Raw genomic sequence first — 26,103 nt, forward strand, 5'->3', positions numbered from 1 at the left:
ACAGATTTGCATTAATGACTGCGTGCATTAATGACTTAAGACAGGCAGTGAAGACATTTTAAAAGAATACAACTCGTCAGTCCTGTCTCTTGATTACAACCACTGCATGTCTCCTCATGTTTGCAGCAGTTGTTTTTCTTCTTCCTTAACTCATCTACAGACATGCTCCTGGACCTGAGCGATCTCTTACAGGTTGGCCTTCATATTTTTATAAGCCTTTAATGAACAGAATTTAAACAAGACCAGACTCAGCAATATGCTCATGCAGCTGATACTGTACATCTTTGGATGTTTTAACGCACACACCACAATTATGTAGTACAAGCACCAGGAATGGGTTTAAATATTTTCATTATATCCTAATGTCATTTGGTATACTGTCTGGAAAAATGATGGCTGCATGTTTTATTTATTTTTACAAATCCAAGTTATTGTTCTTTTTTCTTTTGTACAAGATGATATTTTTCATATTAAATAAGAAATTAATTGGGAGCACTTCTTTAACCCATAAGAGCCCGTTTCTCCTTTATGGGAGATTTTGAGGATTATAAGGGGTTAGACTCTGGTTCAGAAGGTCCCTGGTTCAAACACCATGACCACCAAGTTGTCACTGTTGGGCTCTTGAGCAAGGCCCCTAACCCTTAACTGCTCATGATGAGATGAACGTCAGTCGCTCTGGATAAGGGTGTCTGCCAAATGCCGTAATGTAAATATGTCTGTGTCTCATTAGAATAAAATAAGGCTTTTTAAAATGAGCCAGTTCTGTACCATGTGCTTCCCAGGCACATTATGATTTTGGAAACAATGTCATGGGTACATAAATTCACAGACTATTGTATCTTTATTAAATGTGAGTTAGGGACTTCGGGAGTTAAATTCAAGTATAAGGCTGAATAAGGAACTTTCCAGAGCATTTAAAATGTATGTGACTCCTTTGTTAACAAGGGTTATTATGGGCTATAATACATGCTATTTAAATTATTAATTAGATGCTATTTAAATATGTATCATAAATATATAACTTATTAATATATTTACAGCTGACAAATATTGAATGTTCTATATATTTCCATCCATCTAGGAACCTCTGTAGTCCAACTAGGGATTGTGGAGGCCAGTGGTAACCAATGTACAGTATTTATTCCCAATTGTATGACCAGGGCAGGACCTCTAGCAATTTGAAAATGCCAATTAGCCTTACCTAGGGAGGAACCCAAGAACCCATAGGAAACTCACTAAGCATAAGGAGAACATGCAAACTCAATGTACACAGACCCAAGGCGGGAATCGAACCTAGGACCAGGAGGTGCAAGGCGACAGTGCTAACCACTAAGCCACTGTGCTGCCCTATATGTATTTCCATGTATACTTTAAATGAATGTTAGAAAAGTAGTCGAGACATTTTTGTTCTTAACGACTGCGATGCACAGAGCTGCTATTCAGGTGTCTTCTTGGGAAACTTTTACAAAGCTCCCTCTTCTGTTGAGTGCCAATTGGCAGTTTTTCCAGAGTTTTAGCAACAACAAAAAAAACCCAACTATTTTTAAGAAGCTGTCTTTAAAAAAAATAACATATTTGCACTCAGGCCTGAGCAAGCAAGTATTCAATATTTAAGTTTGCTTTCAGACTATAAATAAACAGTGATTTGATAGTAAATGGCCTTTTGCGAATCAGCCTTGCTTGTACTCTACAGTGCACAACCAGGCAGTGGTTCCAAGGGGAGGCATTTTAATGCTACACAGCTGGTGTTGCACTTAGTTTTACTCCTCCAGCTGTCCTGGGAGTATAGACCATTGAACCCTATCTGGAACTGAAGGGATGTTAAAAAGGGGTGGTTACAGCAAGGCTTAAATATGTTGTGAATCCTAAGCAAGTGCAGCCACACCCGGCTTGGAGAGCACCGCACCCTGCTGGGCATGCCACGCTAGACTAGAGACCTGCTCCTAAAGGCTTGACCTCTGTACTTTACTGTGTGCTCTGTACGTACTATATGACTATACAACTGGTTATTCCTAGAGGATGGACATACAGTTTTTAGTGTGCATATTAGGGTTCATAGTGCAAAAAAAGTAAATGAAATAATTAGAATGGTGCACAGTAATCGACTATCTTTGTATCACTGTCATGAATACTCTGAAGGAATATCTCAGAAGTAAATATATAGTACTGTGCAAATATCTTATTCACCATATTATCTTTTGTACACATGTCGAAAATCATACAATGTACAAAATCATGCACTATTTTCAAACATAATTTAAAAATTAATAAATAAGAAGAATATTTGCATGCCTGTAAGGAAAGCAACATATTATATAGCAGACCAGTTATCAGATGGAAAACAAAAATCCTAATGTAGGTTCTTGCATGAAAATAGAAAGGAGCAAGTGTGCAGAAGAACTTGTATTCTCCAGCACGCTCAGTAAAACCTAACAGCTGTTTTTCTTACAGTGCTGTGCAAAAGTCTGGAGGACATTCCCAAAAATAAGCAAAACATTTATATATAAAAGAAATACATTCAGTAGTTTGGGTGAAAACTCTCAGCTTGAAAATAATCAAGTAGTGTCAGACAGATTTGTGCTTTTTTAAAATACATTTTTGTTGCTTTTTTTTTTACAGGCATGCAAATATTCTTTTGTAATGTTATTTATTTATTCGTTTTTAAGCTTTTTAGAGATATTGAATTGTTTTGTACATAATAGTGCATACATAATAAACTTGTATAACTTTATTTGTACTAAAGATAATATAATTACTGAAACTTGCCCTTACTGTATGTATAAAAGCTTGGTAATTATGTCTGTAAAAGCTCATATATTTTTCCTTAGGTGAATGTGTATATCTTGGGAAAGACGTTTTTGCTGTTGGCCAGAGAACTCTGCATCAACGCACCTGCTGTCGGTAAAGTTTTATTTTTATTTTCATTTATTCAGTCCAGAGGAATTGGGTCTTTAAAAAAAAAAATTCTTATGTAAACTGTTGTTTATTCCAACCAGGGGTATGTACTGTATGTCCAGCATTTTGTGTCTATCCATCTATCTCCCATAGATTCCATGTTTTGGAAAACATCACAATACCATATTTTTCATGCTAACTGTATGAAACATGTAAAACTAATCAGATTTTTAAAGTTGTAGTCATATTCTTGGAGTGAATCATTGCACAGATTTTTATACAGCTCCTTTAACTTTACCATATCAGGATAATTACTGACAGTTAATTACCCATCTGTTTAAAAGATGATTGCATACACAGAGTTGCATTCTGACTTTATGTATATAGGGGGCACTATCATGTCTAAAATCAGTTCAGTTCCATCATGCAGTCATTCTAAACCAACCTTTTTGGGGGGGGTTTGTTTTTGTTTTGGTTCTTTTTGCTTCCCTTTTTTACATGAGAGATAAACTATGTCTTTTGTTTTTAAAATCTATTAGCAAAATTGTATCTAAATATAAATGCTCATTAATGCACATGGTGAAATTTTAGCTTCCAGACTGATTCATCGCGTTCCATGTGTTCCAGTTTCACATTCAGCTGCTTGTCTGTCAAAAAATCTGCCATTTTACCATCTTGCATCTGCTGTGCGTTTACCAAATCCTCACTTAGAATGCAAACGACAGCACAGCAAATTCTTTGGGCTCAATTCAAACAATCTCCCCATTCAGTTGCCCCTGCAGCCTGACAAGGAAAAACCAGTTCCTAACGTAGACTATAAACATTTTTCTGCACTTCTGCAGTTTGAATAGTTTATCTTATTTATATTTATATAGTTTAGGTTTGCTGTAGCATTTTTTTTTTAAACAAGGATTTCATACAAACCATGCTCATGTGCCTACATCTGTTTTCAGACTCCTTCAGAGCTGCCTGGTGGTTCTGACATTCCAGTTATTAGACAAAGTCATCAAAAGTCAAACAATAAGGAGGGCAACCACATGGCAGTTTGAGTCACAAAATTTTTTTATGATTTGCAGTTTAGTAAGCTGCACACTAATACAAGACATTTCATCAAGCTGTAAACAAATTAGACTCAGGTTATGTACAAAAAAAAAAAGAAAAAAGAACACACTAGTGATTACACACCACCAGGAGTGCAATACATCAGCTTCTTTGTTTAGATTTATATAGAGATTTATTTATTTATATAGTTATTTTTAGGTTTTGCATGCCGCAGCATGAATAATTAAATCAAATATACTTTTCTCAATAAATAAAGCAGAGGAGCATTCTTTCACTCAAGCTTTGTCAGAGAAGAGTGTGTTTCATAAACAGGCTGCCATTCAACTGTCCTCCACTGCTACACTGAAAAGAAGGCAAAAGTGTTTCGGGACCCTGTACTCCCCCATGTGTTCATTGCATCCAAAATACAGCGGGCGGAATGCACTTCAGTACTGCCGTCCTCACACTTTTCATGCGTAGAAGACCAGCTCTGGGATTTGACCCCCCTGCACACCGGTGCCATTCGTACTGTCTGAAGAGCACTGAAACTGAAAGGTCACTTTCCCACACTGCACTTCCGTCATTCCCTCTTGCCCAAAGTAGCTGAGCTCATTTCCATCCAGCACAGCACTGACTGTGTAGAAAGCATCTTGCTCCACCTGAACTGGATGCTCGAACCACACTGAGAAGGTGCTGCTGGAACCATCTGAAACAAACTTAGTCAGATTCTGGGCCAGGGTGACTCCTTGGCGCTTCAGTTCAATCTTAACACTGTATTCAGCCTTTCCACCACTGGAGCCGTATAGGCCAAGCCCAGCAATGAAAATTCGCTTGTCCACTGCGAACTGGATGCTGTCACATCTTCCACGGTAACGCCACTGGTTGCTGCGGTAAGCCGAGGACTGAAAGCGGTGGCAGCGCTGCGGTGTCAGTCCTTTCCTCTGTGTCAACGGAAAGTCCAGTTTGGGTTTGTTGGCTGCTGTGTACCAAAGAAAAATATCATGAGTCTCTTCCAGTGTCAGCACATCCGATTGCGCCGCTCCATCTGCAAACTCCTGGAGGCTCATGGTGGGGATGCGCACCAAGTACAACACCTTGCCCAGCACTGCCCTTTTGTTGCGAGCTGTCGGGCCTAGTCCTTGTCGTTTGCATTCGGCCACAGACCAATCCAGGACGGCCTGGAAGACCACAGCCTCCCTGGTGTTGAGGGTCTCGCGCTTTAGAATGATCTCCAGAGTCTGCAGGTCAATTTCACAGAAGCCTTCAGAGCGGAGAGCCAGCTCAGCCTGGGCATCAATGACTTCCCAGCAGCGCTGTGTGAGCTCAGGCTCCTCAAAAAGCCGGCTCTGAGACAGCAGTACGCAGGCATTCTTGGCCTCCAGGCTGGTCTCCAAAAAGTTGACGCAGGCCTTGGCCAGAGCAGGCACAATATACTTCTTGGCAGCATACAGAGTGGCCAGCACTGTGTCTGCCTCTAGTTCAATCTCATCGCTATACAGATATCTGCAGGAAGAAGATCAGGAACAGATTTGATCAAAGCTACAGAAATAATCATTTGGCTTATCACTTAATCTCAAAGAGCATACTTTCTACAAAAATTTTAAATTTATTAAGGGGGCTTACTTCAACAGGATTAAAAAAGCAGCAGGCTCCACATCAGGAATATGAATCTCAGATTTGCCCTCAGCGAGATCTCCGTAAAACATGGCACCAAACACCGAACTCCCCACTGCCAGGACATACTGAAAGAACAAAAACATTAAAGTCAATCACCTACACAGAAGAAAATCTTTTTTTTTTTTTTTTATTCAGTCCAGGATCATATGTATGCCATATTCACCTTGTGCGCAGGAACTTTCTGGGACTCACCAGGGCGTCCCACGATAAAATGCACATCTGCCATAAGTTCGTTATTGAACATCAGTGCGTTCCTGGAAAGAGAGACTGTTGTTAAAAAGGATGCTGATGATGTTAAAAAAAAAGGTCCACATAACCCTGACCATCCGAGGCAGGTGAAAGCGTGTCAAAAGAAGCGAGTGTGGATTTACCTCTCTCGAAGCGTCGGATGGGTGGACTGCCAGCTGGCAGTTTCGACGTTGTTGTTGTTGATGTTTTGCTGTGCAGCGGTGGCTGTCGGAGAGGTCGCGGTCTGGGTCACTTGGACGATGGTCTTCTTGTTGGCGGGTGTCACCGCCGTACTGTTGCTGTTCGGTAGGTTGGTGTTGATGCTGGCAGGGTACAGCTCTGCAGCCATCTTCTTCTTCAAGGACAAAGTCACGATTTCATAGCATGCTGGCAACTTGCCCTGCTGCTTCCCACTTTTTCTAGTCCTTTTGAGGCTCTCTGGAAGCAAAAGAATAAAAGTCAACAACTTCATGATCCGGCCATACAGGCAGTCCGAGGGTGTTGGCATCAGTTAGTCTTTGGAGTAACTGAGAGGCAGGTGTAGTGAGTGTCTCCGTGTCTCAGTCTGCATCACATAACAGTGAACTAACACTGCACATGTATTACTCCAAACCTACAACTCTTCCTTCTCTCATAGCTCCCTGGACACTTTATCCCCAAATGCGCATCCATGCCGAGTTTAAGGAACTGCGACCTCGCAGCCTGTCTCCTCTGAGCAGACATTAGACCCGATCGGATTCGCTGAGATCTGCTGAAACATCTTAACCCCAGCAGCTCGCTCAGTACAGTATTTCTCCTCCGTATAGTAAAGCTCGTTTTGTGTCGCGCAAGCGGACGCCCAGCGCTGTACTGACCAATAAGATTCTCGAACGCCATGTACGTCAGCACTCCGGAAGCTCCACCCTTAACACAAGCGCCCGCCCCCTTTCGCCATAATATTCTCCAAGCGCAACCCTTTAACCCTTGCAGGATTGTTGACAATGAAGGTGCACGTCACCATTTATACAAAGTAAATAACACACAATCACACCAGACTGACGGAAATGCACAAACACACAAACCCATCCACATACACACACCGCGTTTAAACACACAGCGCTGGTGTTTTAGCAAGCTTTGCGGTTAGAATACGATGTCCTAAGTTACTTTTAAACTACCGGTCGCGTTAAAAATGCATTGCGCGTGGAAGCACAAAGTGTGCATGCGCTTAAAGTTTGACTTTAACAGCACGTTCAATTGTTTAACCTTGTCCGCTTGATCGTTTCGTAAATCTGCAACGAAGTGCACTGGCTCCTCTAACTCTCAGACTAAAACAGCCAAATGTAGTGTACATACACACCGATATAGTGCACACAGCTGCGGAAAAGAGACGCTTTCTAAAGCATGCTGTGGGGGGAAAAACAGGATAAAGTGCGAGCACACAGAGGAGAGGAGATGATCTCAGCTCGCGCGCTCTCTCTCTCTCTCTCTCTCTTCCCTTCTGTACACAGACTGTAGTCGGAACTCATAGATTCAGCACAACAACAACAACCACAACAAGCCGAGCTAAACTGCGCTCCAGTACAGTTTGTGTTGTCTTACCTCAGAAAGGTAAAGCCCAGGTGATAAGGGAGCGCATTGAGGTTCGGTCTGTGGACGCCCGATCGCAGCCAGGAGCCATGTTAAATCCGGAGCTTGCTATGGGAGAGGGGGTTGGGCTTCCGTCCTGTTCCCACCTCGCTTTCCCGGCTTTCCAACAGAGGGCCCCGGCGTTACAGAATGGATCAGAAGGAGCGCTTTACCCAAACATGGCCAGGGTTAAGCGGCTTTTAGGTCTTATTAGACACTTCTACGGAAAAATGTTTTGCCAGTCAGACTTGTAGATCATCCCCTTATCTCCCAAAAGATTCCCAAGAAACCATACACGTATTTACATTTCTTTCTGTCTGTCTTTCTTACTTTCCTCCATTTCCACTCCTTTCTTCCTTTTGTTCTTTATTTTTTCTTTCTTTCCTTCTTGGTTGTTTGTAGGAGTTCAGGAAGCATCATTACATAAATTAATTTTTTTATTCTTTCCATTCTTTCTTTTTTTCGTTTATTTATTTATTTATTTATTTATTTCTTACTTTGGTTCTTTCCTTCTTACTTTCCTTCCTTTTTTCTTATTTCTGTGTTCAGATAGCAGGAATGAATGCTGACAGACAAAGTAGTCATGATTTATCAGATTGAAGAATAGGCAATGCAGTTCTTTTATAACGTTATAAATATCACAGCCTCCTGTAAAAACCAGAATTACATGAGTAACGAATAAAACATGATGCGACATGCATCTACAGGAAAATGATCAACAACAGGGCATTGTAATCTGATTGAGACTATAACCATATGTCTCTTCCCGTTTTATTTCTTTTATTCCATGGTAATTTTCAATCAGTGCCATTTGTACGATTTAAAGAACATTGCACACAATTTAGTGTTTTAATTATAATAGGTATTGTTCTGAAACATAAAAAAACAAAGTTGTTTCTAAGTATATACAGTGCTGGTCAGAAGTATTGAGCCGTCCCACATTTCATGATATTAAATTAAATTAAATGATGGAGATTAAATTAAACAAATGGGAACAAATGTTTTATTGTGACAGGCTGCAAGGTGCCTAAAGATATAATTTAAAAACTGATTTTTTTTTTTGCAGCAACCGCATTTCTCCTTACGGTTGTTCCATCCACTCATTAGTATACTAATCACTCACCGTCTCTCATCATCTGTCATCTTCTGAACCTGTTTTTTACTGTTCATGCCTTCAGGAAGCCTGAAGAACTTATTTTTAAGTAAAAACTTCTGGCTTTTGGGAATTAGATTATAAAGAAATGGGTTTGGGCTCAAAAACTTTTGTACACCACTGTACAGTAAAGTCTATATTCACCGATCAGCAATAACACTAAACCCACCTGCGTAGTATTTTGTATCTGGCATTAAGAGAAAATTCTTTAAATCCTGTAAATTATAGGATGGGGCTTCCATGGATTGGATGTGTTTGTCCATCACATTTAACAGATCCTCGATTGAGATTTGAACACCTTGTACTGTCATCCTCCTTAAAACATTCCTGAACCATTTTTGCAGTAATAAGGGGTACATTATTAGGCTAAAAGAGGCCACTGCCATTAGGGAATACTGTTACCATGAAGGAGTGCACTTGGTTAGCAACAATTACTTGGTTAGCAACAATATTGGGTTGTATGGTGGTTTGATCCCAGCAGAACATTTCCCAGAGCATCACACTGTTGTTGCCAGCTTGCCCTCTTCCCATATCGCATCCTTGTGCTATTTCTTCACCAAGGAAGTGATCCACATGCATCAAGTCATAAAAACATGAATAGTCAGATCAGGCCACTTTCTTTCACTGCTCCATCATTCAATTCTTATTATACCATGCCCATTGTCACTCTATAGCTACACAGTCCCATACACTGCAAGCTGTGAGTAAGCTAAACGTCCAGGAATGGTTTGAGGAACATGACAAACAGTTCAAGGTGCTGACTTTGTGGCCAAAGTCACTAGATCACAGTTCAGTCAAGCGTTTGTGGGATGTGCTGGACAAACAATTCAGATCCATGGAGGCCTAACAATTTACAGGAATTAAAGGATCTGCTGCTGATGGTGCCAGATACAACAGCTCACCTTCAGAAATTATGTGAATGTCATGGCTGAGTCCATGGATGCAAAATATAAAAAACTTTAGTGTTTATTGGGTGACATCCAGCACTGTAATAATGTCAGTCATGCTCTTATTGTAAGAGATATGTATGAGTTTGGTGATATGAATAATTAATAGTTAAAGAGCAGACCTTTCCAACCTCTACTGTGCTTCTCTGAGATTTGGAGTAGCGACAGAATTTTTTGAAACTTTGTAATGCCCTTTCAGCCTGGATCTTAAATGGCCACTTGTTCACAGCTCTCACCAAGAAATACAGTATAAACGTATTTTCCCTTCTGTTAGGACATTTTGACTGTTCAACTTAAACTTCCAATTCCTTCGAATGCTACAGTATAGTCCCTTTTGTCTCTTAACTTTGATTTATCACCTGTCATACAAATCAAGCAATCCCTTCAGTCCACATGGAATAAAGAAGTTCAAATCCTGTTACCAGTATAAATTTCTATTTTATGGCAGTACATAATGTTGTCAGAGAGAGTTGTTAGATGTGGAAACAATTCTCATAAAATTGTAGTTTTCTGTTATACAGATGGTGCAGAAAGGTCAGCCGCCTCACGGTTGGATTTCAGTTTATTAATATGGTAATTTTGTATAAAATTTCCCATTTGACTCAAAAAGGCTCATGACATACGCACTCCTGGGGGAATTTTAGTTGTTTTTTTTTCCTTTAAGCGCAGGTGGAGCCCATATATTATTTTCATAGATAGCGCCTGCCAGGTTCGTTGAGCTGGACTCTTTTCCCTGTTATTAGGACAGCAGTGACATGTACTTTACTAGGGCAGCAGTTTATTCAAGGACTTTGAAGAAGGTAGAAGTTAGGGTTGTTTGCTTCTACACAGTGACTCAGAGCCAAGCCACACTAAGTATTCCCTATAGGGAAGCAATTTTGAAATTCACCCCTATGTCAAGGAGAGCCTTAAAAGAGATGTCTTTGTGACCAACAAAGCTGCTTGTAAGATGAGTTAAACGATATACTTGTAAAGACCAAAGTATTATTTGGATAGTATTTCTGGACATAAGATTTCTGGGCTCATAAGTAATAGACAGCAACACAATTTTTTATAAGTTTATCTCTGTACACTACCACAAAGTGTAACTTCCCTTTATACACTATCATTGACTTGTTTGCTTAATTTCTAATTCATTGTGGTAGTATATGTTGTCGCTGTGTCACTGTGGACAAGTGTCACTGTCCAAATACTAATGGACCTGACTGAATATCTGTCTGTAGGCTAATCAATATAAATTAGCACTGAATAATTGATGTCTCAAAGATAGACGTACCTTTCGGACATAGACTTGGCTGTGCTATACCTGTGCTATAACTCAATACCTTACCTAAACCTTCCATAAGTATTGCTTCTCAGAAATAGTTTTTTTGAACAGTGTCTGCATTTTATTGTTCACTTTTTCAAAAGAACTGAAACAGGACTTAAAGTAATTAAATTTTGTCCAGAGAGGATAGAAAAGGATCAAAGCCTGGAGCATCTTTTCACTGAAGAAAAGTGTTAAACCTCCTTTACCATGGTACATAATGGAATCTTTATATTTTATTACCTGGAGTTTTTCTATTTGTAATTTTATTGATGGCAAAATATTCTGTAATCTTTTCTGGCATGTGCACATCTGTAAAAAAAAAAAAAAAAATCCTGTTGTGATGAATTTTAAACGGAACTAAAACCCAAGAGAGATTCCACTAATAATTAGATTACTCTGCATCCCCCAGTAAAACTTGTCCAATCTGAATAGGGCTTAAACAAAAATGTCTAAGCAAATTTACTTTAAATGTTAGAGAAAAACTACTAGACTTAATTACAGTGTCGTTGGCTGTTATGGATGAAAACAGATGAATTTTTTTTGTCAGCCTCAATTTGAACAGCTGACTTTGTTAATGTGTTTTTTTTTATGGTTTTGTAGATCCTTGTCTGTATATTCCACGCTTTGCACACATGTTGGAGTTTGGAGAGAAAACCCATGAGGTCTCCATGACTGCACTGAGACTGCTACAAAGGATGAAGAGAGACTGGATGCACACCGGCCGCAGACCGTCTGGACTCTGTGGCGCAGGTACTGTTTCTAGCACTTGAGACAGCTTTTACTAAATACGTGTTTAGTCTAACCAAATTGTTTAGCCAGGTTTATCTAGCCAAGTGTAAAAATAGAGCTAGCTATTTACTGCTTATCTTTACCCAGAACTTAATGTTATTAGATGTTTCAGAATTGTTGTGCACGTTTATCAGCTAGCCACTGCCCACTTTGGTCAAGAAATCCCTAACCAACGTGAAACCAGACTTATATCTAGATTAATAACCTTGCATTAAATTATCAGCTCAAAACGTGTTGAATGCCATGGAAGGTCATGGGCTAATTCTAAAGATTAATATTTAAGTCCTTTAGGGTACCTTTCAGGGTATATTGTTTAAAACAGTTTGTTATTCCTGTGAGATTCATGAGGAAAGTATGAAATGCTTTTTTGTCTGAATTCAAAGGTTTCTACTGATAGAAAGATCTACAGTTTGTCAGATGGATGACTACCATATATTAACAGTTTTATTAAGGCGCAGAATAGATTGTTTACAATTTATCCCACAAGGACTTTAACCATGTGGTGTGACTTTAACCATGTGGTGTAGGCGTCATTGTAGTCCGATGGTACATGTACCATGGAATATAGTACTATGGCAGTTTTCATCTACCATGGTTGTATTATGCTACATATTTTAGTATAATGGTAAATGTATAGTATATGGTTCTACAATGTATTATAGTACGTTGTATGTAGTATATAGTATGGTGCTATAAAACAGTGTCATATACTATAACTATCTATGTAACATAGAAGTAATATTTATATAGTATGATAGCATCGTGCATGTAGCATTAATTACGTACCATTGTGTATGTTGAAACAATAGTGTATAGTGTGTGGTATAGTTCACCACAGTAGTTACCAAAGTTTCATCAGGTATTTAATATGCTATCTAATATTCCTATATATTAATATGGTATTGCCTGTACCATACCATACTAGTAGAATGCACTAATATATCTAATGTTGTAAAGTACATACCATTAAATACCTGCTGAGTTTTGGTAGCCACTGTGGTCCCCAGAAAGTACCATTGTATTGTGGTACAAGCCATGGTCACCGTTACCCACTGAAGTGCCATAATACCTACCCTCATACTCTATAAATTCCTATTGTGCCTGCCATGGTAATGTCTACTACTAAGGTATATTATGATAAGTACTTATCATACCGTTAGTTATACCACACTATAGTACACACCATAGTAATTTTATCTGGGAGATTAAACAAAGTTTGCAATATAAAATATCACACAAATTAAAACCTGCGTAACAATTGATTAAGATACTATATTAAACATTTTTTCCAAATCAATAAGCAAACACATTCTGTGCTTGATATGGCAACTAGAATGTGTTGCTGTGTTGCATAACACGCCTAAACTCGAAGCTCTGGACATCCTGTTTTGCTGCACAGACCCCTTAGCCATCCATCCATCCATCTATATGACGGCCAACATTTAAGCTCTTCACTTGCCGTCAGCAAGATGCCCCTGACCCCAGAACGGGAAACAAGTTATTTCCATCCACCTCTAGTTCTGTTTTATGTCTTTCAGTATCCTACCTTCTATTCTATATCTGTTTTTCTGACATCTAAAGTATTATTCATAATTCACAATATTTAGGAAAATAAGTTACATAAAGATAAGTTTCAGTGAAAGCTCATGATATCAAATGTGATCATTTCAAGTAAAAAATATGGAGTTCATCTCAAGGTTAAAATAAAAGAGAAAACAGTATAAATGACTCACCTCTTGCAAAATGTAGGCATAATCCATACTACAAATACTTCATCTTCTTATATTGATTAAACTTTTACATTGAAATTAAACAGTTGAGTCCAATGCTAAGTGTCAAAAAGCACAGAAAGAAACAAAAATTATTAAACCTTCTCACTTTTTAGTACACTTATATACTAATATATATATTTTAGGATGTAAATGTTTATTTTAATTTGGAGCATTTTTTTAATGATGAGATTATATTAAAAGTTATGCAATTTTATTTACTGATACTAAGTTTGTCCATGCTGTGAGACTTTTTTATTGATTTGAGTCCACACCCATAACACCCTGCATGTTGTTTATTTGCTGGTTTAGGCTATTTAAATGTGTATAGTTGATCAAATTATTTGCATGCTTAATTTACTCATTGTAAGAAAACACTAAAATGAATAAAATCTTTATGAATTACATCTGTAAGCCATCAGCACTCAAGTTAACAAGCTTAAGTTATTAGTCAATTAATAAAATTATGATATTTTTTGTGTGTGTTGTCAGCCCTCAGTGCTGTAATGTAATTGGGTATTGGGCAGCGGTGGCCCAAACAGTTAAGGCTCAGGGTTACTGATTGGAAGGTTAGGGGTTCAAGTCCCCGCACCACCAAATTGCCACTGTTGGGCCCTTGAGGAAGACCTTAGCCCTAGCCGCTCCATGCTGCTGATTCCTGGCTGACCCTGTGCTCTGAACCCCAGCTTCCGAACTGGGATATATAAAAAAAAAAAAATCATTTCACGGTGCCTGTGACAAATATTTGAATTGCAATAATTCTGACTTGTGTCTGGCATTTTTTAGGAAACAAATAAACCTATAAAAAATAAAATAGGAGAAATGCACAATAAATAAAGACAGGTTCAGGGTTCAGGAGTTTAGAAGCCACAGCTTCATGTGTAGCATTACAAGAAGATCATTTAGTATAGAGGAGATTTGCTCTTCTTAAATTAAAGCGCCCTGTTTCTCAGAATAAGACATCTACCTCTGGTTAGTTGCACAAAGCAGACAATGAAACTTTTATCGACTGAATTGAGGCTCATATGTTTGTGTAGGTCTGTCGAAAGCAGTTGTGGACACTGAGCTATAACATTGGCAGGAAAAGCAAAGAGACTTGTGCAGGCCTGTCTCTGTGTTCATGTGCTCTTCATTATTGAGATAGAAATGTGCTGCAGTTGTCAGAAATGCCTTCCTATTACCTGAGTAAAATCATTATAAAAAATGGATGACATTTCAATTTTGCAGCTTTGTTGGTGGCAGCTCGCATGCACGATTTCCGCCGCACAGTAAAGGAGGTCATTGGCGTCGTGAAAGTATGTGAGGCAACTCTCAGAAAGAGGTAGGTACCTAAGCTTTATGTGTGAGTGGCTTTCTTTTGTGCTGCATGTGTAGGAATGTCTGTAATCTGATGTATGAGTGAGGTGGGTAGTGTTTTTTGGTTTACTTGCTATTTGTTGATGTACGGTTTGTTGGCTTTCAACCTGACTTATCAAGACTATGATTTTTTTTTTTAACAAACCACACAGTGACCCATGAATTATTCAATTTTAAAACGTAATTTCAAGGCATGAAAAATTGAAAAACAGGTGCAGACGTTGACAGATGATCGACCGGTGATTATTAGTATACTGGAGGTGCTCAAAACAACGGACGAGAGAGGAAATGAGTTTGCTGGCGAATGATTGTGGATTTCCTCAAAGGAGTGTTAAGGGGCAGTTTATTTAAAGTTACAGACACTACAGTAAAACATTTTGAAGACCTCTAAGACTTAAGCAGGCTTGTTTAAAAAGAATATAATGTTACCTTTAAAGTAGCAGCATGTAAGTTTTGGGGATTTAGTGATACAAGTTCAGGAACTATTGAAGATCGTAATTATCTCGTGCTGTTATTGTAGTCTCCTGCAGTAGGTAAAATATGAGGCCTAGGATTAGTAAGGAGAATGGCCAAGCCGACTGAGAGTTTTTGAGATCACACAAAAGGCACTTTCACAGAGAAGTACATCAAATACGATTTCTTTTAAAAACTGTTCTTGTTAGCCGTGCAAATTTACATCAGTCACCAAACGTAGCACTCTGCATGCGGTCTTCCCATCTCACTGCCAGTTTCTACCAATACAGTGTTTAGTTACAATAAAAATGCTGCAAAAGGTCCTGCCTTCATGATCTAGGATTGGTTCAGCTGTGATGATCTAGCCAATCATAGACAAGAACAAACTCTTGTAAGCAGTAATAACGCAGAAGGCAAGAATTTTTATGAATCCCCCCCACCAAAAAAAACATGACTGGGACAGGTGATCAGCATTAATCTTAGCTGATTCTTTACTTTGTGAGAGCTCGCACTAGTCTATCCTTTAGACGTTTATTCAGTGGATCTCTGGCTAAAGAAGTTGCAGTGATTTGCTTACAATTTCACACGTAGTAAAGCATCTAATCAATCATAGCAGAGATTGTATTTTTATAACCAATCATAACGTAGAAGGTTGGATTTACGTGAAAAGATGGGAAGTCTAACCAAACCTCAAAGCTGGAGACAAATATTTCTATTTTATTTTTGCCAGATTAAACAATTCAGAGTGTGCAGAACCACTGGTTGCCTGTCAAAAAAAAAGTTATATTTTGATCAAATGCTTTGTGGATGTATCATGGCCAGCATCCAGCTATTTAAACAGTGAAGTTAAAAACTCTAATCAAAATAATTTCAGTCTGATTAAAGAAATTTTGTCCATGTAAACGTAGAAAATGCTTTAGACAGAACACCAAAATGACAATGCGGTATTTCTGCCTTGAACAGGCTGTGTGAAAGGGGTTTAGGACAAAAGAAGGTAGTACAGTAAAATCCATTATACCAGATAGCTAAAATGTTGTATTTCTTAAAAGCAATTTAAAATCACACTGTAGTTTAGGGTGTATTCTCGAGTCAGTTTAGCACATTTACAAAAGAAGAAAAAAAAACACAATACAGTTTTAACATAAATGCAGGATCGAGTCATTTGGGAAAACTGGTAGCCTGTCATTTTACCATAGTATACTTCATATCATTTTAGGCTGACAGAATTTGAGGACACACCCACCAGTCACTTGACTATTGATGAGTTTATGCGAGTGGACCTGGAGGAGGAGTGTGATCCCCCTTCTTTTGTTGCTGGTCAAAAGAAGCTAAAGATCCAGCAGGTTGGTATTGAATAGCTAATGGTGTACATTATGTCCTTACATCGTCTTATTACATTCATGTCTCTTTCATCTTGTTAAACGTTTAATAAAATAGAAAGTTCATTTGTTTATTTCAGCTGGAACAGGAGCTGGCCAGGAAGCTTGATGAATATCAAGGTTAGTTTTCTCAGCTGAAAAAAGACATTGATGTTTGAATGTTCTCTGAACTCAAGCCGGTTTTTTGTCTGTTCACAGCAGTATCTGTCCACTTCATTTTTCTGCTTAAACTGACATTTTAATATTCTATCAGAACACTGTGGAGAAACATACATAACATCAGTAAGGTTTTAAGAGCAATATTGCCCTAAAAAGTTAATACCAAAGGTGTGCACATCAGTATTCAGTTCTCAAATCTAAACTATAGACTCAAGCACTATTCAGAAGCTGCATAAGAGATAAGCACATGGGGGGAGATTTTCACTGTAAAGGTTTTCATGCATTTGTCATGTACAAGTGATAAGCAGTATAAAGTCTAGTGCTATGGTTGGACAGTTTGATGTAAAACTAATATAACATACTGAAATGCATCTTTTGGATTGTAAATTCACTTAAAATGAATGATATAGATTCCATTTAAGGTCTATATTAAATACATTAAAAAGTGAATTAATTAATAGGCATATTTATTTACGGGTAAGATGATCAATTTTAATAACTTAGAGTTTGCCATTGTTGCCTCTCATCTCAAGGGTTCAAATCTCTGTGCATGTCTGTATACATAGAATTTGCAAGTTCTCCCCATGATTTGTGGGTTTCCTCTGGGTAGACTGAACTCTGTGTATGCTTTACTATTTTGTGCCCTAGATTTTTGTATATTAGGACTTAATTAATTTGAGCACACACATAATATAACAAAATTAATAAAATACAGTTTGTGCTCCTGTGAGATTTTTATTTCAATACTTGCCATCTTTTCCTTTTTATTACAAAGGGGCATTCTAATCAAACCAGGACTTATGTTAAAATTTCTCGCTAATGACGGCATAAAACAGATTGACATTTACAGAAGACGTCAGACAAAATACGGGGATGAGACTCTTAGCTGCAGTAAATCATTTTAATGCTGCAAATGTTTTAAAGAAGCTCGTATGTCTGTGAATGATGATGCCGGTCGAGGTGACCCAATGCCGCCTGCAGTCGTTTCCATTAACATTCAGCGAATGATCCTTGAAAATTTATGAATATCTTGTTACCAATTTGCAAAAGAGAACTGAGCACACAATTGTTCATGAACACCACCTGCACATTAGAGAAACTCGGCTGGGAGTTCTTGCCACATCTGCTGTACAGTTCTGACTTCGCTCCAAGCCATTTCCACATTTTTGGGCCATTAAAGAAGATCCTGGGAGGCCAGCGTTTTAGACCTCAGCAGTCGGTCTGATCAGGGCTTAAGTGTAGCGAGAAAACTTTCTACCTTGATGATTATATAGAGAAATCGAGGGAGTTGTTACTTTCATAACTGTGTTCTGTTATTGAGCACAATGACTTGAACATCCTTTCTTTTATCATACAGTAATAGTCTTTTAATTTAATTTTACCCAGTGTTATTTATACTGTATAGCACTTAAAAAAATAACTAAAAAAAATAATAATTGTCACAAATCAAGGAAGAAACTCCCTGATACTCAGGTCCAAAACTCTGAGAATTTCATCCTTAAACTATTGAGTAACTGTGGTCACCTTCAGAGAAGTTTAAGACCATCTCATGGTCAATAAATAGACAATGCCTAGTACTACAATATATCATTGAAAGTATGTTGCCTGGACCATTTTCTAATTGCCAAAGCATCCTGTGTGCTGCCTTCCCTGTTTCAATCTTCACTCTTCATTTTATCTCCCGGATTAAAGACACGTTCTTCAGTCAGTGGTTTAGATGCTAATGAAAACACATACAGGCAGTTCTAATCAGCCAATATCTATCAAACTTACTGGCTTACAAAGCCTTACAAACTTACAAATATACACAGGTAATTTTCTTAATTTGAATTAAGAGGCTAGAAAGTTGACCTACGTAAGCAGGTGTGTGTAGGTCATGTCTGAATGCGTTTTTAAAACATTTTCCTGTGTAAAGATTAATATAACTCTGGAAATGATCTCAGCAAATCTTGTAATATGTAAACAGCAAATCTTGTATTGCGTAAACCGCAACTAAAAGCTCCATACACAGTAATAAACACAGTATAAAATTTCATATGCATGTAAGACCATGTATTAAATTATGGAGGGTTTAGTGAACGCTGTGGTGTGTTTGTTAAGTCAGAGTAATGGTGTAGTTTGCCAGAGGCAGTTTTTGTGATTGAGATGCTGGGCATTTGCTTGGTTTTATAGGTGAAATCAACTCCTATCAGGATGAGATTGAGACAGAACTGGAGAACAGCAGGCCTAAACTGAGAGGAATTTATGCCATGTATGCAAAAGAAGGTACTGGGCACCAGATGTGTTTGTTCAGTTCACACGTGTTCATTTCTGTAAATGCTTATTTTTATACATACTGTATTACCATGATGTTTTTTTTAAATTCATAGTCAAGTACTGTTTGTTTATTTTTTATTTTTTGTAATTAGAGTGTAATTTGGTAGCCACGTTAGAAAAACCTTACACACACTTAATTTCAAATTAACACGGAGAGGAAGTGTAATCACTCCTGATGATTACATTTACAAATCCCTCCTGTCTCTCTGTTAGACACCAACGATGGAAGCCTGTCCCTGGTGTCGGACCTCACGGGAGACGAGGACACACAAGATGAGGAGATGGAAGCTGCGGCTCAGCACCTCAATGAGGACTTCATCAAGCAGGTGTTACCTGAACTGGAGCAGGGCCCTCAGGGGGCCACAGAGGCACAAGAGCAGGGCAAAGGGGCAGCAGAGCTGCCCAGTGGCTCCACCCATGTGCCATTAACTTCACTGCTTGGCCCACTTCCCAGCGCCGCCAGCCTTGGCCTCACAGACTCGATCCGCCATTGCATGACTGAGGTAGAGGAGGAAGAAGAGGAGGACGATGGTGAGTGGCTGTAGGATATGTCCTCCGTGTGGTTCTTTTGTGTTATTATGTTGCTAGCTTTGTTTTCAGGAGCCTAATTTGATTATAATGAAAAAGATTAAGCACCTGCACTGGTCACAAAATGGTCTGAGGTTGTTATTTTTGCCCCAGCTATATGCTGAGAATCATTAGAGATAGGGCTTGTGCTTGATTAATTAACAGGCTATATATTATGGCTCATAATCTGCTCTTTGTTATGACTATGTGTAACTTTGTTCAATAGTGGTTTACTTTTGATACACAGATTGTTTAATATTTCAGTTTTATTGCTACATTGCTGAGGTCCAACAAAACAGAGGTACTTACTTCTGGATCTGGTCCGGTAGTCATGGCTGCATTTAACTGCCCTAATGTACCTTTGCTTAAACTATTCTGCACCATTTAATTCTAATTTACACTGTTTAACCACAGGCTATTACTTACTGAATAACTCTTAAAAAGTTTTCCATTTTATCTAGTTCTTAAGCATTAATTTATTCTGTTGTAATTTCATGCAGTTCTTTTGGCAAATGTTGCATAAAAACAGTCAGAGTTCATTTTACAGTCCTTCACAGTGTGGGAAAGTCAAAACCAGTGCAAGCAGGAATTAGCCTCATCAATACCGCTAATCAATGCTGTCTCTCCCGATCTAACCAACGTATAGCTAATATCCTTCAGTTCTAAATCGTAGAAAAGAAAATTAAATGTTTTGTTCCTAAGCACTACCACATATTCCTTGAGTGATGTAGGAATGTTTTTAACTCATCTTATAATCCAGTATTAGGGGTGCACATATTTTAAGGCATTTATATGTCTGTTTTAGCTGCCATGTAAACACTAACCAAAAAGCTGTAAATCTCAAAATTCTATTTACATAATACTGTACTGAATTAGAAAAAGAACAGGCTAAGGTAATGTACCAGATGTAGCCAGGGGCAATGATTGTTTTATGATTGTTTTAAAAATGTGAAATTTTGATACATATTTTAAGAAGCTGAACAGAGACTAGAATAACATTCATGTTCTCACATTTTTTTAACCACACTAAACGTTGAACATATTAATGCTCAACTAATCATTAAAGATATCAAGACAACATTTCTTCATTAAGTTTTATTTAAATAGTCGGATTTAAAGACGGATTAACATAGTCCAAATAGTTTAACCCAAAGCATTTTCAGGCATTTTTGCTTTACTGTGTTTTAATGAATATATACAGGATAACTTAGATTTTACATTATATATCTGAACACCCAACCACAGAGTTTAATGTCTCAAGCCTCCCTAGTTGACACACACTGGTAGGACATCCATATAAGGATATATATTGTTTTAAAATCAGTCATTGATTATTGTTGTGTTTCTGGCACAAATCTGTGTCACTCAAGATCTAAAGGTTAAACAAGCCAAATAACCAACATCATAAAAATTCAGTCAAAAATACTATCTAAAACCTTTTATAGTCTCTATGTCCTCATTAAAAAAGGAGGACGCTAAAATTACAATGTGCACCGCTTGAACCTCCAAGTGCGCACGTTGTGGTGTACAAGTTAATAAATATGTGAGCTACAGAGAAATATTACACAAAACAATTATTTTTGTAATAAACTTTTTTATTAGTTACAGTAAATCCATAACAGCAGCTGATCAATTAATAATTCATCATTAGCATCCCCTAATATTAGTGCCATAGGTGATACATTTGATATTACATTAGAATTGGTTGAAAATTGGTTGCTTTCTTCCATAGTTAATCAATACCTAAATCTTATTTATTAAAGTGAATGCTTTTTCACCAAATACTTTATTCTACCTCAAGTAGGATCTTCAGCTGCAGTTTCAAAGTTTTAATCGAGTATTTTCTCCTTATCTCAGGATGGACTAAAGGATTAAGTTTCAGAAACAGTCACAAATAAAATGCGTTAATGTTTAAAGAATGCAGTCACTCAGGATTTTGCCTAATCCCACAGTTTTCTTTGTACAGATTACGGAATCTAGAGGAAACTTTAATGCAACATAATATTCTTTAGATAGTAGTGTCCATGTTTATTTGTTTTATAAATTATCTGTCATTCTGATTTCGCAGGAGCTGTAAACTGATAGGTTTTACACTAAATTGCCTTCTGGTTATAACAAGCTCATGTGCATTTTGTGTGACTAGATAGGAAAAAATCAATACATAAACAAGTAGTATTTAATTATTATATGTTGTCAGTGCACTAATAGGTACAACACATTAGGTAGTATTGATACCCGAAACATCAATTCAATTGATCTTTACTTAGTTAGGCTTGTAATTAAAAGCATGATCCATTTAGAGATCATTAACCTTGAGGTAATTTGTCGTTGGCTGATGTGCTGTTTGGTAAGAGGGCTCTGAAGTGTTAATATGGCCATCATTTATTAATGCTTTCCATACAAACACCTAAAAATCCTATCCAGTCTGCTTAGCCAAGCAAGGCTGCAGCGTACTCAGCACTGACCGTTTGAATTCACACCATTCTCTTTTGCCCTTTGACACTCATCTTTGCCCTGTCATTGACCTGGATTTTGTTATTCACTCTTTGATGCTCGGGGCTATCCACAGCAGTAGAGCCTTCCCCGGGGCAGGCCAGGGGTGCCGTGATGAAAGTGCACAGCTGTGATGCAGACTGGAAGTATCTGCTGATGCCGCTGAAGTTTATGGGTTTTTCAGAGGGTGGCTGTGAGCCAATATTATTCCCCCATCATCTTCGTGCTTTGTGCAGAGTAGGCTGATGACTCTGCAGTAGCAAAAGCCTCTTAGAGTCTCTGGTAAACACGGCTTTATTGCCATCTCCTCCGCAGGAATGATTCCACCTCCTCGCAACAATAACAACAAAATGTGCAGCAGACTGAAAAATCTCAGCTTCTGCAAACACTTTCATAATGATTTGTGTGGATTATCATGAAGAGATGGAAAAAAGAGGGTTAAAACCTGCAGAGTGTGGATAAAGATTGTAAAAAAAATAAAATAAATAAAAAGGGCTAGGAAATAGAGTCGCATTGTTGAGATGGGAGAAAGCAAAAGTGTTAGATAGACACAGGTGGAGAAAGTGTGAAGTGAGGATTGTGAAAGGGAGTGTTTAAGAATGTGCTTGTGTGCAGTTTTGAAAGAGGGGGAGTGTGAGAGAGAGTGACAGACTAAGCAGCAGTGTATGGCACCCAACTATCTCTGTCTCTCTCTCTCTCTCTCTCTCTCTCTCTCTCTCTCTCTCTCTCTCTCGCTCTCTCTCTGTCTCTCTCTATCTCTCTCTGTCTCTTACACCCTTCGTCACAGACGCAGCGAGAAAAGAAGGCACTCTTAGTTCCACAGCCTCCTTCTCCTTCCCTTCTTCTCATCAGTGTCTATTTAAAGCAGCTCTATTTCTGACTGGCAGGCCACTTTTAGCCCAGAAAATGGTTGTAAGTAGTTCATGCTCATGTTACCAAAATCTTTTTTTTTTTTTTTTCAGTAGACACTTTTTGACGCTATATGAATGAGATATTGTATAATGGGTCTAAATGAGGCATCATCATACATGAATGTCTCCAAAACCACATAAAGAAGTGACAAGGAAAGTCATCTATCGGTCTTTTCGCTACGGTTCCATGAACCTTGATTGAACTCTGCCATTTATTTAAAAGGCAGCACAGACTGAGACTGACAGAGTGCAAAACGATCCTTTAAAGACAAAACATTCATGTATATCACGTGCTTGACGAATAATTTAAATCAGACGCCATTGGGCTTCTGAAAGTGTGTTAAGACAGTGATCGTCAACACGACTCAGACCACAGAATGTGTTGAGAGAGCATTATCTCCTCATCAGATCATTTACCAGAAAGCGACTAGGCTGCTGTAGTCATTCTGTCATTCACATTGATTTTACATTATTATTCCAGCGTCAGTCTTTTGTTTCCATATGGGAGTTCTAGCTGCAGCTCTCAGAACCTGAAGCGCTGACAGGTTTCACAAATAGTAGCACTGTGCAGTTTCATTCTTCTGCTGAGTGAGCGTGACTCTGTGCTTCCTCTGACCCTTTCTCCCTCAATGGGTGGACAATCTCCGCTGCCAAAATCTGTGCTACCGTTGCCGTTGTGGGCAACAACAAAAAAAAAAGGTCTAATAGCTGCCATGAGAGCTGGCAGCTGTGGATGATTTAGAGTGATGGACCCATGGCCTGAGGTAAAGGGAGAGGCAAAATGACAGCCAAACTCCGGGATGACATTCAGCAGGAGGATTTTAAAAAGAGTCAAACCATCCACAGTCCTCTGTAATGCTTAACCTTTCCGGCAAAGGTAGAGTGAAATGATTGACAAGATGAAAATATGCTTAGGGATTCTGGGAGAATAGCTCTTTTTTTAATTTATTATTTTTCATTTTCTTCAGATCCAAGAGAAGGATCAGGATTCCGAAGTATTCTCATGTAGCTGCTAGCTAGCATATTAGTATCAGAAAGGTGTTGCTTTGTTTAAAACGTTCACAGTATCACTGAAATCAGGTGGACCAATGAAATAAAAAGGAATAAAACCTTCCCAGTATCCATAATTTTCATCAACGTTCATGGTTAACACTTGAATATCTGGGGAGTTGGGCAGAATATGCATCCACAACGGTTTTTCCCCTTGTAGATGTGTTGAATTTGCCTGTGTTAGCAGCCGATGGTGCCAGACATGCGCTAGAATAATTGACAGATTTGAAAATGCGTTAGCCACCAGTTTCCTGTTCCAGCAGTGGAGAAGTAGCGTGGATGTTTATAGTTCCTCACAGTTATAGGCATGGAGTATGCTGCTACTGTTTATGGCACACTGATGTGTGTGTGGGAGCATTGCCTTTTTCCCTCAGAGGATGGATTCTGATAAACAGTATGCAGTAGCTGAGCCGTGACATTTACACATATTTTATCTCATATACTCCTTTGGCTCGACAGCACAAACAGTGGGAACTTGCGGAGAGGCTGAAAAGGGTTTTCGGAAGTTGTGCTGCCATATTGCAGTCACGTTTTCCATGGCGTGGGTATGAACATGTATGGAAGCTAAAGCCCTAGCTTTAACAATAGATAGCATGATCGGTATCGATATGAGTCTAAGTCCTTTTCTGTATGTATATCATTTTAGCAGTGGTTTTATGTCTTTGGGAGCAATCTTAGTTTTTTTCCAAGGAGGTTTAGTTCCGTCATCAGCAGCGATTAACCTAATTGACTTGAGCACATGTTTTCAGTATTAGTTCATACCAAACCTATCTATTTAGTTGCAACATCATTCACGTGACTCATTATGCAATTTAAATTATGCTAATTCAAGTTCAAAGGCAAATATAAAACATGCTGAATTCACAACATTCAGGCTTCAGCTTGGAGTTAGTTCCCTGTCTTATCATGCACAGCATGCTTGCTGTTGTTTAAAGACATCCCCCAGCTACAAGGTAGCAGCTTTCTGGCTCCTCTGGTGCCACTCTGTATTACATGCAATACAAAAAACATCTCAAAGCAAATTACATGGTTTTGAGCCTAACTCAGCCTTTCGCACGGCTTGTAATGATGAATCCTGTATTTCTCCAGGTTGCTTTTGCACAACCAGGTTGCTCAGCCTCAGCCTATGGATGACCTTCAGGTCCCAATGCACAATATGGAGAGCTTCTCAACCACCCCAGTTAACTCTAATCCAGAGCAGAAAGGAAGCCTAATTGCATTTGGCTGTATTCTTCTTTCCATACTCGCAGCTACCTCAGTGCAGTTTCTGGGAGGAGCTGCTGTGATTTGCTTCGCTGAGTTTGATAAGTGACAGCCACTGCAAGCCCTGACGTTTACTCCAGTGTTCATGTGCCAGGCCGTGCTTGGGTGAAGTTGGCACTGACAGCTTGTCAAAGAGAACTATTTAACATTTATAGGAAATTAGCTTACTTATAAAGAAAATTGGATGTGCTGGTGAAGGAAGGGAAAAAGCTAATTTCTATACACTGCCTGGCAAAAAAAAAGGGTGAATACTCTAATATCTCGTTCAACCACCTTAAGTTTTCAGTAAAGCACGCAATGTGTTGGCTAGCTCCCAGAACCACTCTTTCACAATTTGAGCCATGGACTATGCTTGTGCTCTCAAGGAATAACATTTCCATTCATACTGGTCATTCAGTACATTTAGGTCATAGCTGACTTAATTTTGCCTCCATTGTCACATATACAGTAGCAATATTTTTATATTGTCACACAATATTGCTGAACCAACTGAAGCAACCCCAGATCATAACACTGCCTCCAGAGGCTTGTGTAGTGGGCACTATGCATGATGGGTACATTACTTTATGTGCTTCCCTTCTTACCCTGGCATGCCTATCGCTCTGGAACACAGTCATTCTGCACATACCAGACCACATAACCTTTTTCAATTGCTCCAAAGTCCAAGTGCTCTTCCCAATATGCTTCAAGGCAATTCTTTTTTTATTATTATTATTATTTTTTTTTTCCCACTAACAAGT

At 38.6% G+C, this 26,103-nt stretch overlaps 2 protein-coding genes across 6 annotated transcripts in view; one reads left to right on the plus strand and one right to left on the minus strand.

The window, feature by feature from the left end:
* brf1b (BRF1 RNA polymerase III transcription initiation factor subunit b) overlaps positions 1-26,103 on the plus strand; it is a 67,615-nt gene that overhangs the window by 15,176 nt on the left and 26,336 nt on the right. For all 4 annotated transcript variants that reach the window (XM_053489061.1, XM_053489058.1, XM_053489059.1 and 1 more), the window contains exons 5-12: positions 161-192; positions 2,829-2,901; positions 11,459-11,608; positions 14,644-14,737; positions 16,442-16,568; positions 16,685-16,724; positions 18,936-19,028; positions 19,293-19,610. In XM_053489061.1, the coding sequence (XP_053345036.1) occupies positions 161-192; positions 2,829-2,901; positions 11,459-11,608; positions 14,644-14,737; positions 16,442-16,568; positions 16,685-16,724; positions 18,936-19,028; positions 19,293-19,610 (927 nt within the window). The remainder of the gene's footprint in view (positions 1-160; positions 193-2,828; positions 2,902-11,458; positions 11,609-14,643; positions 14,738-16,441; positions 16,569-16,684; positions 16,725-18,935; positions 19,029-19,292; positions 19,611-26,103) is intronic.
* On the minus strand, positions 3,940-7,543 carry btbd6b (BTB (POZ) domain containing 6b). 2 transcript variants are annotated; one of them, XM_053489063.1, is made up of 5 exons: positions 7,423-7,543; positions 5,985-6,279; positions 5,777-5,867; positions 5,560-5,678; positions 3,940-5,439 (listed from the first exon to the last, which is right to left on the minus strand). In XM_053489063.1, the coding sequence occupies exons 2-5, from the start codon at positions 6,188-6,190 to the stop codon at positions 4,407-4,409; spliced, it is 1,449 nt and encodes a 482-aa protein (XP_053345038.1). In that variant the 5' UTR covers positions 6,191-6,279; positions 7,423-7,543; the 3' UTR covers positions 3,940-4,406. The 2 variants fall into 2 exon arrangements, with proteins under 2 accessions (XP_053345038.1, XP_053345037.1); XM_053489062.1 differs by lacking the exon at positions 7,423-7,543 and having other exon boundaries at positions 5,985-6,637.

The sequence above is a fragment of the Clarias gariepinus genome, chromosome 27 (genome assembly GCF_024256425.1).
Source record: "Clarias gariepinus isolate MV-2021 ecotype Netherlands chromosome 27, CGAR_prim_01v2, whole genome shotgun sequence".
Taxonomy (NCBI): domain Eukaryota; kingdom Metazoa; phylum Chordata; class Actinopteri; order Siluriformes; family Clariidae; genus Clarias; species Clarias gariepinus.